The sequence below is a fragment of the Typopeltis vanoorti genome, chromosome 10 (genome assembly GCF_054136105.1).
Source record: "Typopeltis vanoorti isolate ZY-2024b chromosome 10, IOZ_Tvanoo_1.0, whole genome shotgun sequence".
Classification (NCBI taxonomy): domain Eukaryota; kingdom Metazoa; phylum Arthropoda; class Arachnida; order Uropygi; family Thelyphonidae; genus Typopeltis; species Typopeltis vanoorti.
In genome coordinates, this window is record NC_143558.1 from 132,300,663 (window position 1) to 132,313,044 (window position 12,382).

General features: G+C 37.0%; 1 protein-coding gene across 1 annotated transcript in view; it reads right to left on the reverse strand.

Annotated features, from left to right (window-relative positions):
- sac (sterile affecting ciliogenesis) overlaps positions 1-12,382 on the reverse strand; it is a 515,109-nt gene that overhangs the window by 117,376 nt on the left and 385,351 nt on the right. Inside the window, exon 14 of the mRNA XM_090399395.1 lies at positions 1,681-1,822. Coding sequence (XP_090255521.1) covers positions 1,681-1,822 — 142 coding nt within the window. The remainder of the gene's footprint in view (positions 1-1,680; positions 1,823-12,382) is intronic.

Below are 12,382 nucleotides of genomic sequence, written 5' to 3' on the forward strand. Positions count from 1 at the left end.
TTGTTGTTTGGCAATTTGACTTCTCAAATTTGTGTCTTTGACAATGACTTTGAAAAGAAAGAAGTTAGAGCCAAATTTTTGGATATTCCTGGTAGGTACTCAAACACAGTGAAACCAAGATGAAGGATCACTGCAGCTTTTGGTGAGTTTATGAGGTGATGAAGGAAAGACAGGCTTTTAATTTTAATCCAATGCTTTCAATTTTTCTAGAATTCCAATATAACAATCACAGTAAGTGATTTATGAAATTTAAATGTACTACTTTTAGAAAGCCATGAAAGTAACTGTACTACTTAGGGAAGCAGGTCTTCTGAATCCCCAGTAGCACAAATCATACATAAATTCCACTGGCCAGTCACTATTTCTCAAAAGATTTCCAAGAAATCTATGGAACCAAATTTGAGCACAGTAATCCAGATATGGTCATATCAAAGCCTTACAAAGAGGGATATTAACAACTTCCTCATCCTTACTTGTCAGTATGTTTATAACATCCAAGTGATTGTCTTAACTATCATTTTACTTTTGCAATATATCGAAGAAAATTCAACCCCTCTGCCTCTCATCACCACAAATATCTAGGTTCATCAATTACTTGCAGTCCAGTTTGCAGTTTGAATTTTTGTAGAATTCCAACATAGCAAACACAGCCAGTGATTTATAAAATTTAAATGTACTACTTTTAGAGGGCCATGAAAATAATTGTGCTACTTAGGGATGCAGCTCTTCTGAATTTCTGGTGGGACAAATCATACACAAGTTCAATAATGGTTCTTTGGTGTGCTGATGAACTTGTGTAATACATATCAATCATTATTATTATTAAACAAGCGATCAAAGTTGATTACTAATAATCAACTTATTATCCTAAGCTGGCTACCATTATCTTTTGCCCTAACTACTAGTCTATTTAAATCATCCTGCATCCCATTTCCACATCAGCTTTATTAACTAATGTTTTCCTCAGTTTAGCATCATCAGCAAACCATAACAACACATTCTTTTACAAAACATTCCAATTCTCATGGAAAAGCTTAAACGTTGGTTATACATTCTTACTAAAATAGCTTAAGGAAATTACAACGTACAATAGAATATACATTAAAATAAATTTTAATACACTTCCAATATTTCGGCAATGTCACGTTGCCATTATCCCAGGAACTTATATACAAGACACGTGCATGCAAGCACAACACACAGTAAATGAGGAATGATGCATGAAGCTATTCTTTCTCCTAAAAGTCCTGATGGTGCTCTGTGATAATGGCAACGTGACATTGCCGAAATATTAGAAGTGTATTAAAATTTATTTTAATGTATATTCTATTGTAAGTTGTAATTTCCTTAAGCTATTTAGTAAAAACATTCCAATATCACAAATGTACAAATTATAATTCTTTACCTGACAGTAAAGTTGCATAAAAATTTGTCCCTTCATCATTCAAAGCAAATGGGTTTCAGTTCCTCAATGACTTGTGCAAGTTTGCTGTGTAAATGGGGGGCATTATTTTTCAATAAGTCCTAATAATTTTAATCTCTTATCTTACAGGATACAACAACAAATATATATTAAAATATTTTTCAAGAGTAATAATTTACATAATGCACATATTCTGAATGAGTAAAATCAAGAACTGCGGAATGGTTTCATACCAGCTGCTTAAATAAACTACTTACAGTAATTGAATCACAGGTATCGAGCAATTCAGCTTGGTCTTGCAAGAATCGTTTCCGTAAATTCTCCTTCTGTTCATCAAAGCTGAGGATTACCCTTTCAAGTTCTATGGTGGCATCATTAGGCCAACCAAATACAGTCCAACTATAATGAAGGAAAAATATAAAATGGGTAGCTTGTTTAAAAATATTATTATAATAGTTATTATTAAGAGAGACCTCCAGGGAGTCAAGGACTCATCAAGGAAGGCTGCATATTACCTGCACGAGCTGTCTTTCCTTTTCTCAGATTTCATTCACACACTACCTGCACACACACAATGCCTAATGGCAATCCATTTCAATCATGCACCACTCCACGAGAGAAAATTCTAGTTCTCACTCCCTTTTTGACAGCATTCATTCTCAACTTCCAGGGATGTCCCTCATCCTTTCCCCACCCTCCATAAAACAAAAATTCCATCTACTGATATCATGTATGACCCTTTCAGAAGTTTGTAAGTCTCAAATGCATTACCTCTCTTTCTAAGCCCGAAGCAATCAGTGCACTTGCATGTTGCCATAATTGCACTAGCACCTAAAAAATTCCTGCAAAAGAAATATTGATCCAAGTAGAATGAGGTATCCTCAGTCTTCCCAGCATATTGCCAAAAACATCAGACTGGATGTAGCCAGTGTACTCACTCATGCTATACTACCAAAAAACAACTTTTCAAGAAAAGAATTTGAAGCTCTGCAAGAAATTAAAAATAACAACAGAATAGTATGTAGGCTGTTCAATAAGTTATAAGACTATGTTTATACAGAAAAAGATTACTACTTTTAATTGTCGTCATTTATGTGGTCTTTTTCGAAGTAACCACCGTGAGATGCGATGCATTTGTCCCAACGTTGCGTCCACTTCTTAAACACATGTGAAGGTCCTTTTTTTGAGAGTTCTTTCAAAACCGCCTCCGCAGCTTTTACACATGCTTTGTTGCTTTTGAAATGGTGGCTTCCCAGTGGTTTCTTGAGCTGAGGAAACAGCCAGAAATCGCATGGTACAAGATCAGGACTGTATGGAAGATGTGGTAGGATATCTATGTGTTCTTCTGCAAAACATCCAATACACAACCAGCAATATGTGGCCTTGCATTATCGGGTGCAATAAGAAGCCATTCTTCAGCAACGGATGCTTCCTTTTGACATGCTGTACCATTGTTCGTAAAACATCCACATAGTATGAGCCGTTTACAGTATTCCCGAGTTCTACAGCGTGTTGGTAAACAATGCCTTCATAGTCAAAAAACATTATGGTCATAACTTTACCAGCCGATTTTACAGTTTTTGCTTTCTTGGGGGTAGGTGAAGATGGATGCTTCCATTCACTGCTTTGTTGTTTCGCTGTAGGGTCATAGTGATACAACCAAGCTTCATCTGCTGTAATGATGCATTTTAAGAAGTTGTCGCCTTCTTGTTCCAGTCTTTCTTTCCATTCTGTGCACACATCCACTCCATGCTGCATTTACTCCGGTGTCAAGAGTTTGGGAATCCATTGGGCGCAAACACGTTTCAGTCCCAAATGTTCAGCCATGATTGAGTGAACACTTCCCACAGAAATATTCAGGACAACATGCAGCTGGCATACTGTGATTCTGCGATCCTCCTTGATGATAATAATCGCTGCTGTGTTGATCATTGTCTCTGTGATGGACGTTGAAGGTCTTCACTCATGTTCAAGATCTTCCACATTTTGCCTGCCTTCCTTAAAAGTTTTATGCCAGCGAAAAACACTTGCCCTCGACATTGCTTCATCGTGGAAAGCTTCATGCATCATGTTAAAAATGTCCGATACCGATTTTTGCAAACACACAAAATTTAATTGCATAACGCTGTTCCAAGGATGCTTCCATTTCGACGACTGGTTGCAGCTCGTAGGTGCACCGAAACAAGCTTGTGTTTAGTCATGTGATACTCTGGCACATCAGCCCGTATATGCCATCTATCAACCTCTTTTGTTAATACAGACAGCAATATTTCATTATTCCACAGAAATTAATATTGTGATGAGTGGTTTGGCGACAGTAAAATTAGTCTTATTACTTATTGAGCAGCCCTTGTATTACCAAAGTGGATAAGGGAAATGCTACTGTGGTTTTAAACTAGTTAGATTACATAGGTAAGCTTGCCTACCCGACATGCTAAACCACTCAAATCCTGCTGTGGACATGGATGTTTGTGATTGTCTTTGGAAATACTAGTGGTGTGGTGGTTGGAGGTAGATGGCATTGGTGTAGTTGCGATCAATTGGTGGATTGAGTTGGCAGAGACAGGTGCAATTCCTCAATGAGTCTTTTGACTCCCTAGAGGTGTCTAATAATAATAATAATGGTTAGTTTTAATGTTTCCTCTTCATTCACTAATGTCCTACTCAAAGTTACCTTAGATCTCATCCAAACCATTGCATGTTGCCATAACTGCACTAGCACTTAAAATAATCCTGCAAAAGAAATATTGATCCAAATAGAATGAGGTATCCTTAGTCTTCCCAGTCATATTGCCAAAAACATCAGAATGGATGTAGCCAGTCTGATGCCATGGCTTTTCCCTCTATCTGTGGCTATGCCACATAGATGACGTGTTCTCCATTTGGCCACATGGCCTGGCTATACATTCCACATTTTCTTAACACATCTAAATAATCAACACCTCAGAATCCTGTTTACCTTAGAAAAGGAAAATAACAACAGTCTCCCCTTCCTAGACACTCTGATTATGTGCCAGCCAGATGGATCCCTGGTATTCTCCGTTTACAAAAAACCTACACATAGAGGTAGATACATTCACGAGCAGTCACACCACCTCACCTACCAGCAATATGGAATTATAAAACCCTATATAACAGGAAAAAATTAATCAGTTCTGATAACACTGCACTAATTACTGACACTAACTACTCAACACTTTCTTAGGCAATGGCTACAATCCCCCAAAAATATTAAAACCCTGTAACTGTACCCCTTCCTCCTGCTTCAGGGCAGAGATTACTCAAGATCTATCACCATTCCATTTATATCCAGGGCACACCCAAAAAACTGAAAAAAATTCCAAGGAAAATACAACCTTACAACTACTTGCAGACCTCATATTAAATTGGCATCCCTTATTTGCTCCACCAACAGGTCCCTTTCAGTTGTAAACTGTCTTATTATATCTAAACAGGCAGGATGGCTAATATCAGAATTTCTGAACACAAGGACTACATCCGGTTCCACCAGTACAGCCACTCAGGACTTGCTGACCATGCTTTGGACACTCACCACAGGATATACTGGAAAAAGGCCATTCTATTACACCACAGAAAATACAAATATGAGAGGCTATTCCTCAAATCTGCATCAGCCATGAAAAGCTTTCCAAGCATCAATAAATTTGGGTGCATGAGACTGCCCCAAATTTGGGAAGCACTCATCCTTAGATCTTCAGCTGAATGGCCAAGACACTCAATCTAGCTCATACACTCAATCTAGGCAAAACTTTGGTCGCCTTTCCTGTCTCATTTATCCCAGTGTTAGTGCCTGCATGAACATATCATTGTTTTTGTGATCCCTGGTGATGGCAATGTAACAATCCTGAAATACAGGAAAGTATTAATTAAAGTTATTATAATTAATATTTTAGTATAAGTTTTTATTTCCTGATAAATAAACAATGTATAAACCTATCTACAATACTTCTTCCCATTGGCAAACAGATGCACATCTCCAGTAAAGCAGTTCCCAGAGGCTGGGCTGATGGGACAATAGAAAGAGTGGCTTTAGCGATAAAGAGAGGGCATGAAACAGACAAGATGATAGTTATGGTGGGTACGAATGACCTGAGAGGTAGTATAAATCGGGTAGGAAAAGATTTAAGAACATTATTAGATATTGTGAAGAGGAAAAGTGTCAATGGGAGAATAGTGTGCGTGCTGCCTCGTTTTGACAATTACGAGTTAAGTAGACGAGCAATGATAATGAATGATATGATTGCAAGAATGTGCAGAAAAAGAGGTCTGGAGTTTGTTGATGTTTGGAGTGTGTTTGAAGGAAAAAGGCAGTTGTATGCTAGAGATGGACTGCATCTTAACATGGAAGGACATAAGCGATTGAAGGAGTTATTGTTTTCTGAACAGGTTGAAGTTATTGGGCAGGGAAACTAATATTGAAAAGGTTGAGTGTAAGAGAGAGAAACTTTAGCACTGATTGTGTATTTATTGATCCTTATAGGCAGAATAAATTGCAGAAGAGAGGGGATAAAAATCGGCATAGGACTACGGTAGTTAGTGACTTATATATCAGTTCTAAAGCCGGTACAAGATCTAGAGGGAATCTGCAATTTTTGTATACCAATGGTAGAAGCATTCGAAATAAGAGAGAAGAATTTTTGGCATTAGTCAGTGAAATCTCACCAAAAGTTGTAGGCATTAGTGAAACTTGGCTGTCAGCAGAAGATGTGGTCATTGGAATTGAATGTGATGGGTACAGTATTTTCAGGGAGGATAGAGAAGATAGAACAGGAGGAGGAGTACTGTTGATGATAGCTGATGTGTTGCAGCCAAAGAAAGTAGTATATCATGATGATAGACATGTGAATGAGAGTTCATTTGAGGCAGTCTGGTGCGAAATAGTGACCAACGCAACCAAATATACAGTTGGATGCTGCTATAGGCCAGGGAGTACGGGGGAAGATATTGAATTCATGCATCAGCAACTTAGTGCAATGAGTGAAGGCTTAGTGATTATTATGGGGGATTTTAATTATGGTGATATCAATTGGAAGGAGGAAATATCACGTAGCAAAAAGGAAATGGAGTTCATACATCTTCTACGAGATAATTACTTGAAACAGCACGTAACTGAAGGGACACGTGGTGTGAGAGTGTTGGACCTGGTTATTGGTTCAGAGGTTATATGCATAAGTAAGGTGTCCTCGTTACCTCCAGTTGGTGAAAGCGATCATGTGGTATTGACTTGGGAGGTTGCAAAATCTGTGGATTTTTCTATTAAGAAGGGGGTATGTACGGAACTACAGGTTAGGCAATTATAACAAGCTTCGGAGTGAGCTTGCAGCCATCCCATGGCAAAACATATTGCAAGGGAAAGATGTTAGCAGTGCTTGGGATAAAATCAGTGGGTATCTGAGGAAAGCAATATCAGATTGTGTCCCCATGGTCAGGAGGTCAAACAAGGCAGGCATTAGATGGATGAGCAGTAGTATCAAGCTTGAACTGCAAAAAAAGAAAATGTTATGGAGAATTTACAAGGAGAAGGGCGATCAGGATACCCATGAGCAGTACAAGGCTCAAGCTAGGAAGGTTACCAGCATAGTAAGAAAAGCTAAATCAGATTATGAGAAGACCTTAGCCAAAGAGATCAAGGGTAATCCCAAAGAGTTCTTCCGCTATGTGGCAAGTAAGAGGAAGAATGACTTCGGAAGGATAACCTTAGTGGGTGCTGATGGTATCGAGGTGACAAAATCAGATGTAATAGTCGAGTTACTGAGTGATCACTTCTCAAAAGTCTATCACCCAAGTGAGGATATAGCAATACCTAATGTGAGAATTGAAGCTAAAGAATCAGAGGTATTAAATATATTGCAAAACTTAAATGCAAACACTGCGGTAGGCTTAGATGGAATATCAGCTCGGGTGTTGCGTGAATGTGCAAATGAATTGTCAACCCCTCTTACCTGGATATTTAATTTAAGTTTGAACTCTGGTATGGTCCCTAGGGAGTGGAAGTTAGGCAAAGTGGTTCCTTTGCATAAGGGTGGCTCTAAAACTGCGGTATTGAATTACAGACCAATCACCATCTCAGGAGTAGTGGTAAAAGTATTGGAAAAGTTGGTTAAAGACAAAATTCAAGAATGGGTGGATCAGGATATGATACTCTATAGAGGCCAACATGGTTTTGTTAAAGGTAGATCCTGCCTTAGCAATCTATTAACTATTCATAATAGAATAACATCCGAGTTGGACAAAGGAACTGGCTACACAGTGGTACTTCTGGATTTTGCTAAGGCTTTTGACAGGATACCCCATAGAACACTGTTACGCAAATTGGAGCAGATGGGAATGGATATTAAATTGGTGATATGGATAGGAGAATGGCTCAGGGAGAGATACCATAAGGTGGTGTATGGAGGAGCAGAGTCCAGAATGAGGCAGGTGACCAGTGGTGTACCTCAGGGCTCTGTGCTTGGGCCAATGTTGTTTAATTTGTATATAAATGATATAGGAAACGGCTTAAAGGGAGATATTCAGTTGTTTGCTGATGATGCAAAGTTGTGTAGTGCAATAAAAAATCAAGCTGATGTTGAAAGTTTGCAGGAGGATTTAAATAAGCTGGTAAAATGGGCAAAAGAAAATGGATGTCAGTTCAATGTGGAAAAGTGTAAAGTCATGCATTTTGGGATTAAAAGATTACCAGCTGTGTACTACATCGATGGAAAGGTACTCCAAGAGATTGATGAGGCTAGGGACTTAGGGGTATTGGTAGATAGGGAGATGAAGTTCAGAGGACACATTGCTAAGGTGTCCAAGATTGCACATAGGATTACTTGGTTGTTGAGGAACACACTGACATCCAGAGATAAAGAGGTTATTATTCCCCTTTATAAAGCATTGATACTTCCACATTTGGATTACTGTGCTCAGGTCTGGTCACCTGGATTCCTTGGAGATGAGGAGGCTGTGGAGAGGGTTCAGAGAAGAGTGACCAAGTTGGTGAGTGATATAAAAAATGCTCCCTACATTGATAGATTGAGAGCTTGTGGATTGCAGAGATTGGTTGATAGGCGAAGAAGAGGGGATATGATAGAAACATTCAAATTACTAAAAGGTTTTTATAGGATTGATGCAGGGGAAATGTTTCAGCTGTGTGATAGTGATGGAAGAACAAGAGGTCATCTCTGGAAATTAAAGAAGAGTGTGGTTAACAAAGGTGGCAGAACAAGGTTTTTTGCCTGGAGGGTGGTGAATGAGTGGAATTCATTGCCTGACTTAGTTGTGAGCTCTTCGTCTGTAAATGAATTCAAGAAGAGATATGACAGATATTGTTTTGCTAGTTTGGGTCTCCCGCGATGAGTCTACTGACTCCATGGAGATACCCATAATAATAATAATAATAATAATAATAATTAATGCACAAGTTAAACAATAATGGTCTCAAGACAGATCCATCACTCGTCATCAAAGTTCAAAGTTCACTCGTCCAAGGTATTGGATAGTCTACTTCATATAAATATTGTTATATGTTAAAAAGAAAAAAAAAAAAAAACTGAATGTTATTTTGAGAAAACAAAGCAATACATTCTTTAATTCTCAATAGACATTGCACATAATTATACTGAAGTAGGTTCTCCTTTACTGTAGGTTTAAAATGTATACCACAACCCAGTTCATCAAAACTCGAGTTTTGTATTCTTTCTTTCTTTCTTTCACTGTTCATAATCACAAGTGAATTTACATGAATTATTCATGAACAATAATTTAACAGAGAAGACAATAAAATAGATGAAAAGTAGGTGGCACCTGATGTGGATCCATTCATTCTGGTAAATTATGGAGACTACCGTGTTAAGGAATAACTATTTCAACTTCCTGGCATTTTGACCTTCATATTAAAGTGATCATTTACAGCAGTGTTTCTCAAACTTCAGATATCCACATACCCCTTCTTAAATTTTCATTATTAACAAGTACCTCCCTTATCAAATGATAAATAAATAAAGTATATTTCATTGTAAATGCCTATTTTATTGAATTTATATGTTCACATAAATAAAAAAATATGATTTATTTTTGATAGAACAAAATTAGGAATAGGTTCCTCTTCATTTCCTGTCCATGAAAATCCACATTTCAAGTAATTCATATCATACTTACAAAGATTTTTCATCTTCTTCAGATTTTTCATCTTCTTCCTATTTGGTTCTCTAGAGATGTCAGACGACACACCCTTATCAATGTTCACATAAATAAAAAAATATGATTTATTTTTGATAGAACAAAATTAGGAATAGGTTCCTCTTCATTTCCTGTCTATGAAAATCCACACTTCAAGTAATTCATATCATACTTACAAAGATTTTTCATCTTCTTCAGATTTTTCATCTTCTTCCTATTTGGTTCTCTAGAGATGTCAGACGACACACCCTTATCAATTTCATTTGATCCAGATGCAATATAAACATTTTCTTGTTGTTTACAGCTACTTGTATTTTCTATATTGCTCTCTTTTGTGCATTTTATAAGTCCAATCTTTAACCAATGATCCATACTTAAGAATTTGAAAGCTAAAAAAACCATATTTATTCGAATATAACTCGCACTTTTTTCCCAAAATTAAAACTAAAAAATCGTGGTGCAAAATATATGCGGGGATTTTCGGAAACTAAAGTTTTCAGAAAAAAACTGCAAATGGTATGACTTACCAAGAAGCTCCTACTCACTATCACTACTGTTGGCATCAAGAACAGTTTCCTTGTGTGCATTGTCAAAGTCATCTACCCAAATAGCATTATCTTCTTTCCCATCATTTCAAGCAAATTATTTGCAATATTTGAACCAGTAATTCAGTAATTTACAAGACTTGAGATAAGTAGAGCAGCTATGAAGAAGTGCATATGATTGGTGTGGTATTAACAAAAGATCATGCAAACCAAAGACAAATTAGCATTACAACAGTTGAGTTGAAATGCTAATTCTCTTCAATCAAATTCCATAATATCTGAAACACATTTGCTATATATTTTTTAGTTTTAACACGTTCACAATGGGGTGGTGTCAAGCAAAACCATATGTTGCAGGTGCAACATATGGTTTTGCTTGAGTCTATACAGCAGTTTTTGTTGGAAGGGAGATGTGATTCATTAGTTGGTACCGTTTTACCCAGTTGTCTCTAATTGCACTATTTATTGAGAAATATAATGATTCCATGCGTTAATGATGCATAGTCGAAAATTGCCACGTACCCCCGAGGGGTAGCGTACCACACTTGGAGAAACGCTGATCTACAGTACACACACACATATATATATATATATATATACACAAAGACAAGCTATATTACATTTCAAACAGTATGCCAAAGTGAAATGATTTGACAAAATGTTATTCTACCAGCCTGACCTCTAGTGGGAAAAAAAAACATCAAAGCTATATCCTATTTATACCATCAAAGAGGCCTGTGAAATTGTTATCAACCACCCTAATCTTAACAATAATAACAATAGCCAGCCTGGTTGGCCAAGTGGTTAGAGTATCCACTATCCAGCCAAAAGGCTGTGGTTCGAATTCCGCTGTGGACATGGATGTTTGTGATTGTCTGTGAAAATACCAATGGTGGGCAGTAGATGGCGTTGGTGTAGATGATGATGATGGCTGCAGTTCACTGTAGTTGGAGTGGTGGAGACAGAGAGTTGTAGAGATGGCACCCTGCCTCAATGAGTCTTTGGACTCCCTGGAGGTGTCATGTAATAATAATAATAATGATAATAATGGTGATCTAAAGATACCAAGAATATGGATGGCACATATTCTACACATGACCTTTTGGACTAAGAGTTAATTATAATTAGGAATGTAATAATCTGTGATATTAGCTTTAATATAACAAACACTTATGTTAAATTATTGATTGGGCCACCAATTTCTGTATTAAAAGTATTTATATGAATTTGTTCTCTGATGATGTTATAAATAGGATATAGCGTTGAGGTAGTTCCCCCCCTCCACTAACAGTAAGGCCAGTAGAATAATGGTTGATCAAATCACTGTCACTTTGGCATGCTGTTTGAAATGTAATATAGCTTGTTTTTGTATATTTATACATGTATACTCAAGTTGATGACCTTAATATACTGGTGTCCAAAAGCTAAGAACTAACTACATTTTTAAATGTATATGAAAAAATTTTCATGCCTACAGCCAAATGTGGACATAAAATTTATTGGCAGTGTACTAATAATTTATATTACACAAAAAATGTGTTATAAATTTTGTGCATTGCAATATGTTTTTAGCAAAAGTTACAAATTTACTAAGGACACAGTTAAGGGATTAATGTACAGCGCTTACAAAAAAAAACTATGCAGAGAGACATTTCAGTACGCAGCTCTCTCACAATGTCATGCCATGCTTACCACCAAGTGATTCAGGAGTTCTGGAGGCAAACTAGCTCACTCCTCCTTTGAAGCAAATATAAGGCCTTTTTGTTTTCTGGAGGGGAGGGGCATTTCATGCAATGAATCTCTCTATTGTGTCACAAACATGTTCTATGAGATTGAGATATGGGAGCATGCTGATTACTTGATACCATAAATATCCTCAGTCTCCATTAGTATCTCTACTGCTCATGTACAATGTGGCATGGCATTGTCATCAATAAAAGTTAATTCTTCGTCTACAGCAACCATGGAACAATCAAACATGACGAAAAACTTCAATTGAAATATTGGTTACTCACTTGTAGCTCAGAGCATCGATTAAGCATAATCAGTGGTGAGCTATAAGGGGCTTGCCTAAGCCCTTTGTTAAATTTTTCTCAAATATGTGAGCCCCTTGTTCTTCTTGTTTACATTTTTATTTTTTAAAAAAAAAACATACTTTTTTGAAATATATTAAGCGACAAACTCATACGGTAACCTAACAAAGTGATTTTATTAAATAAAATATTATAGTTAC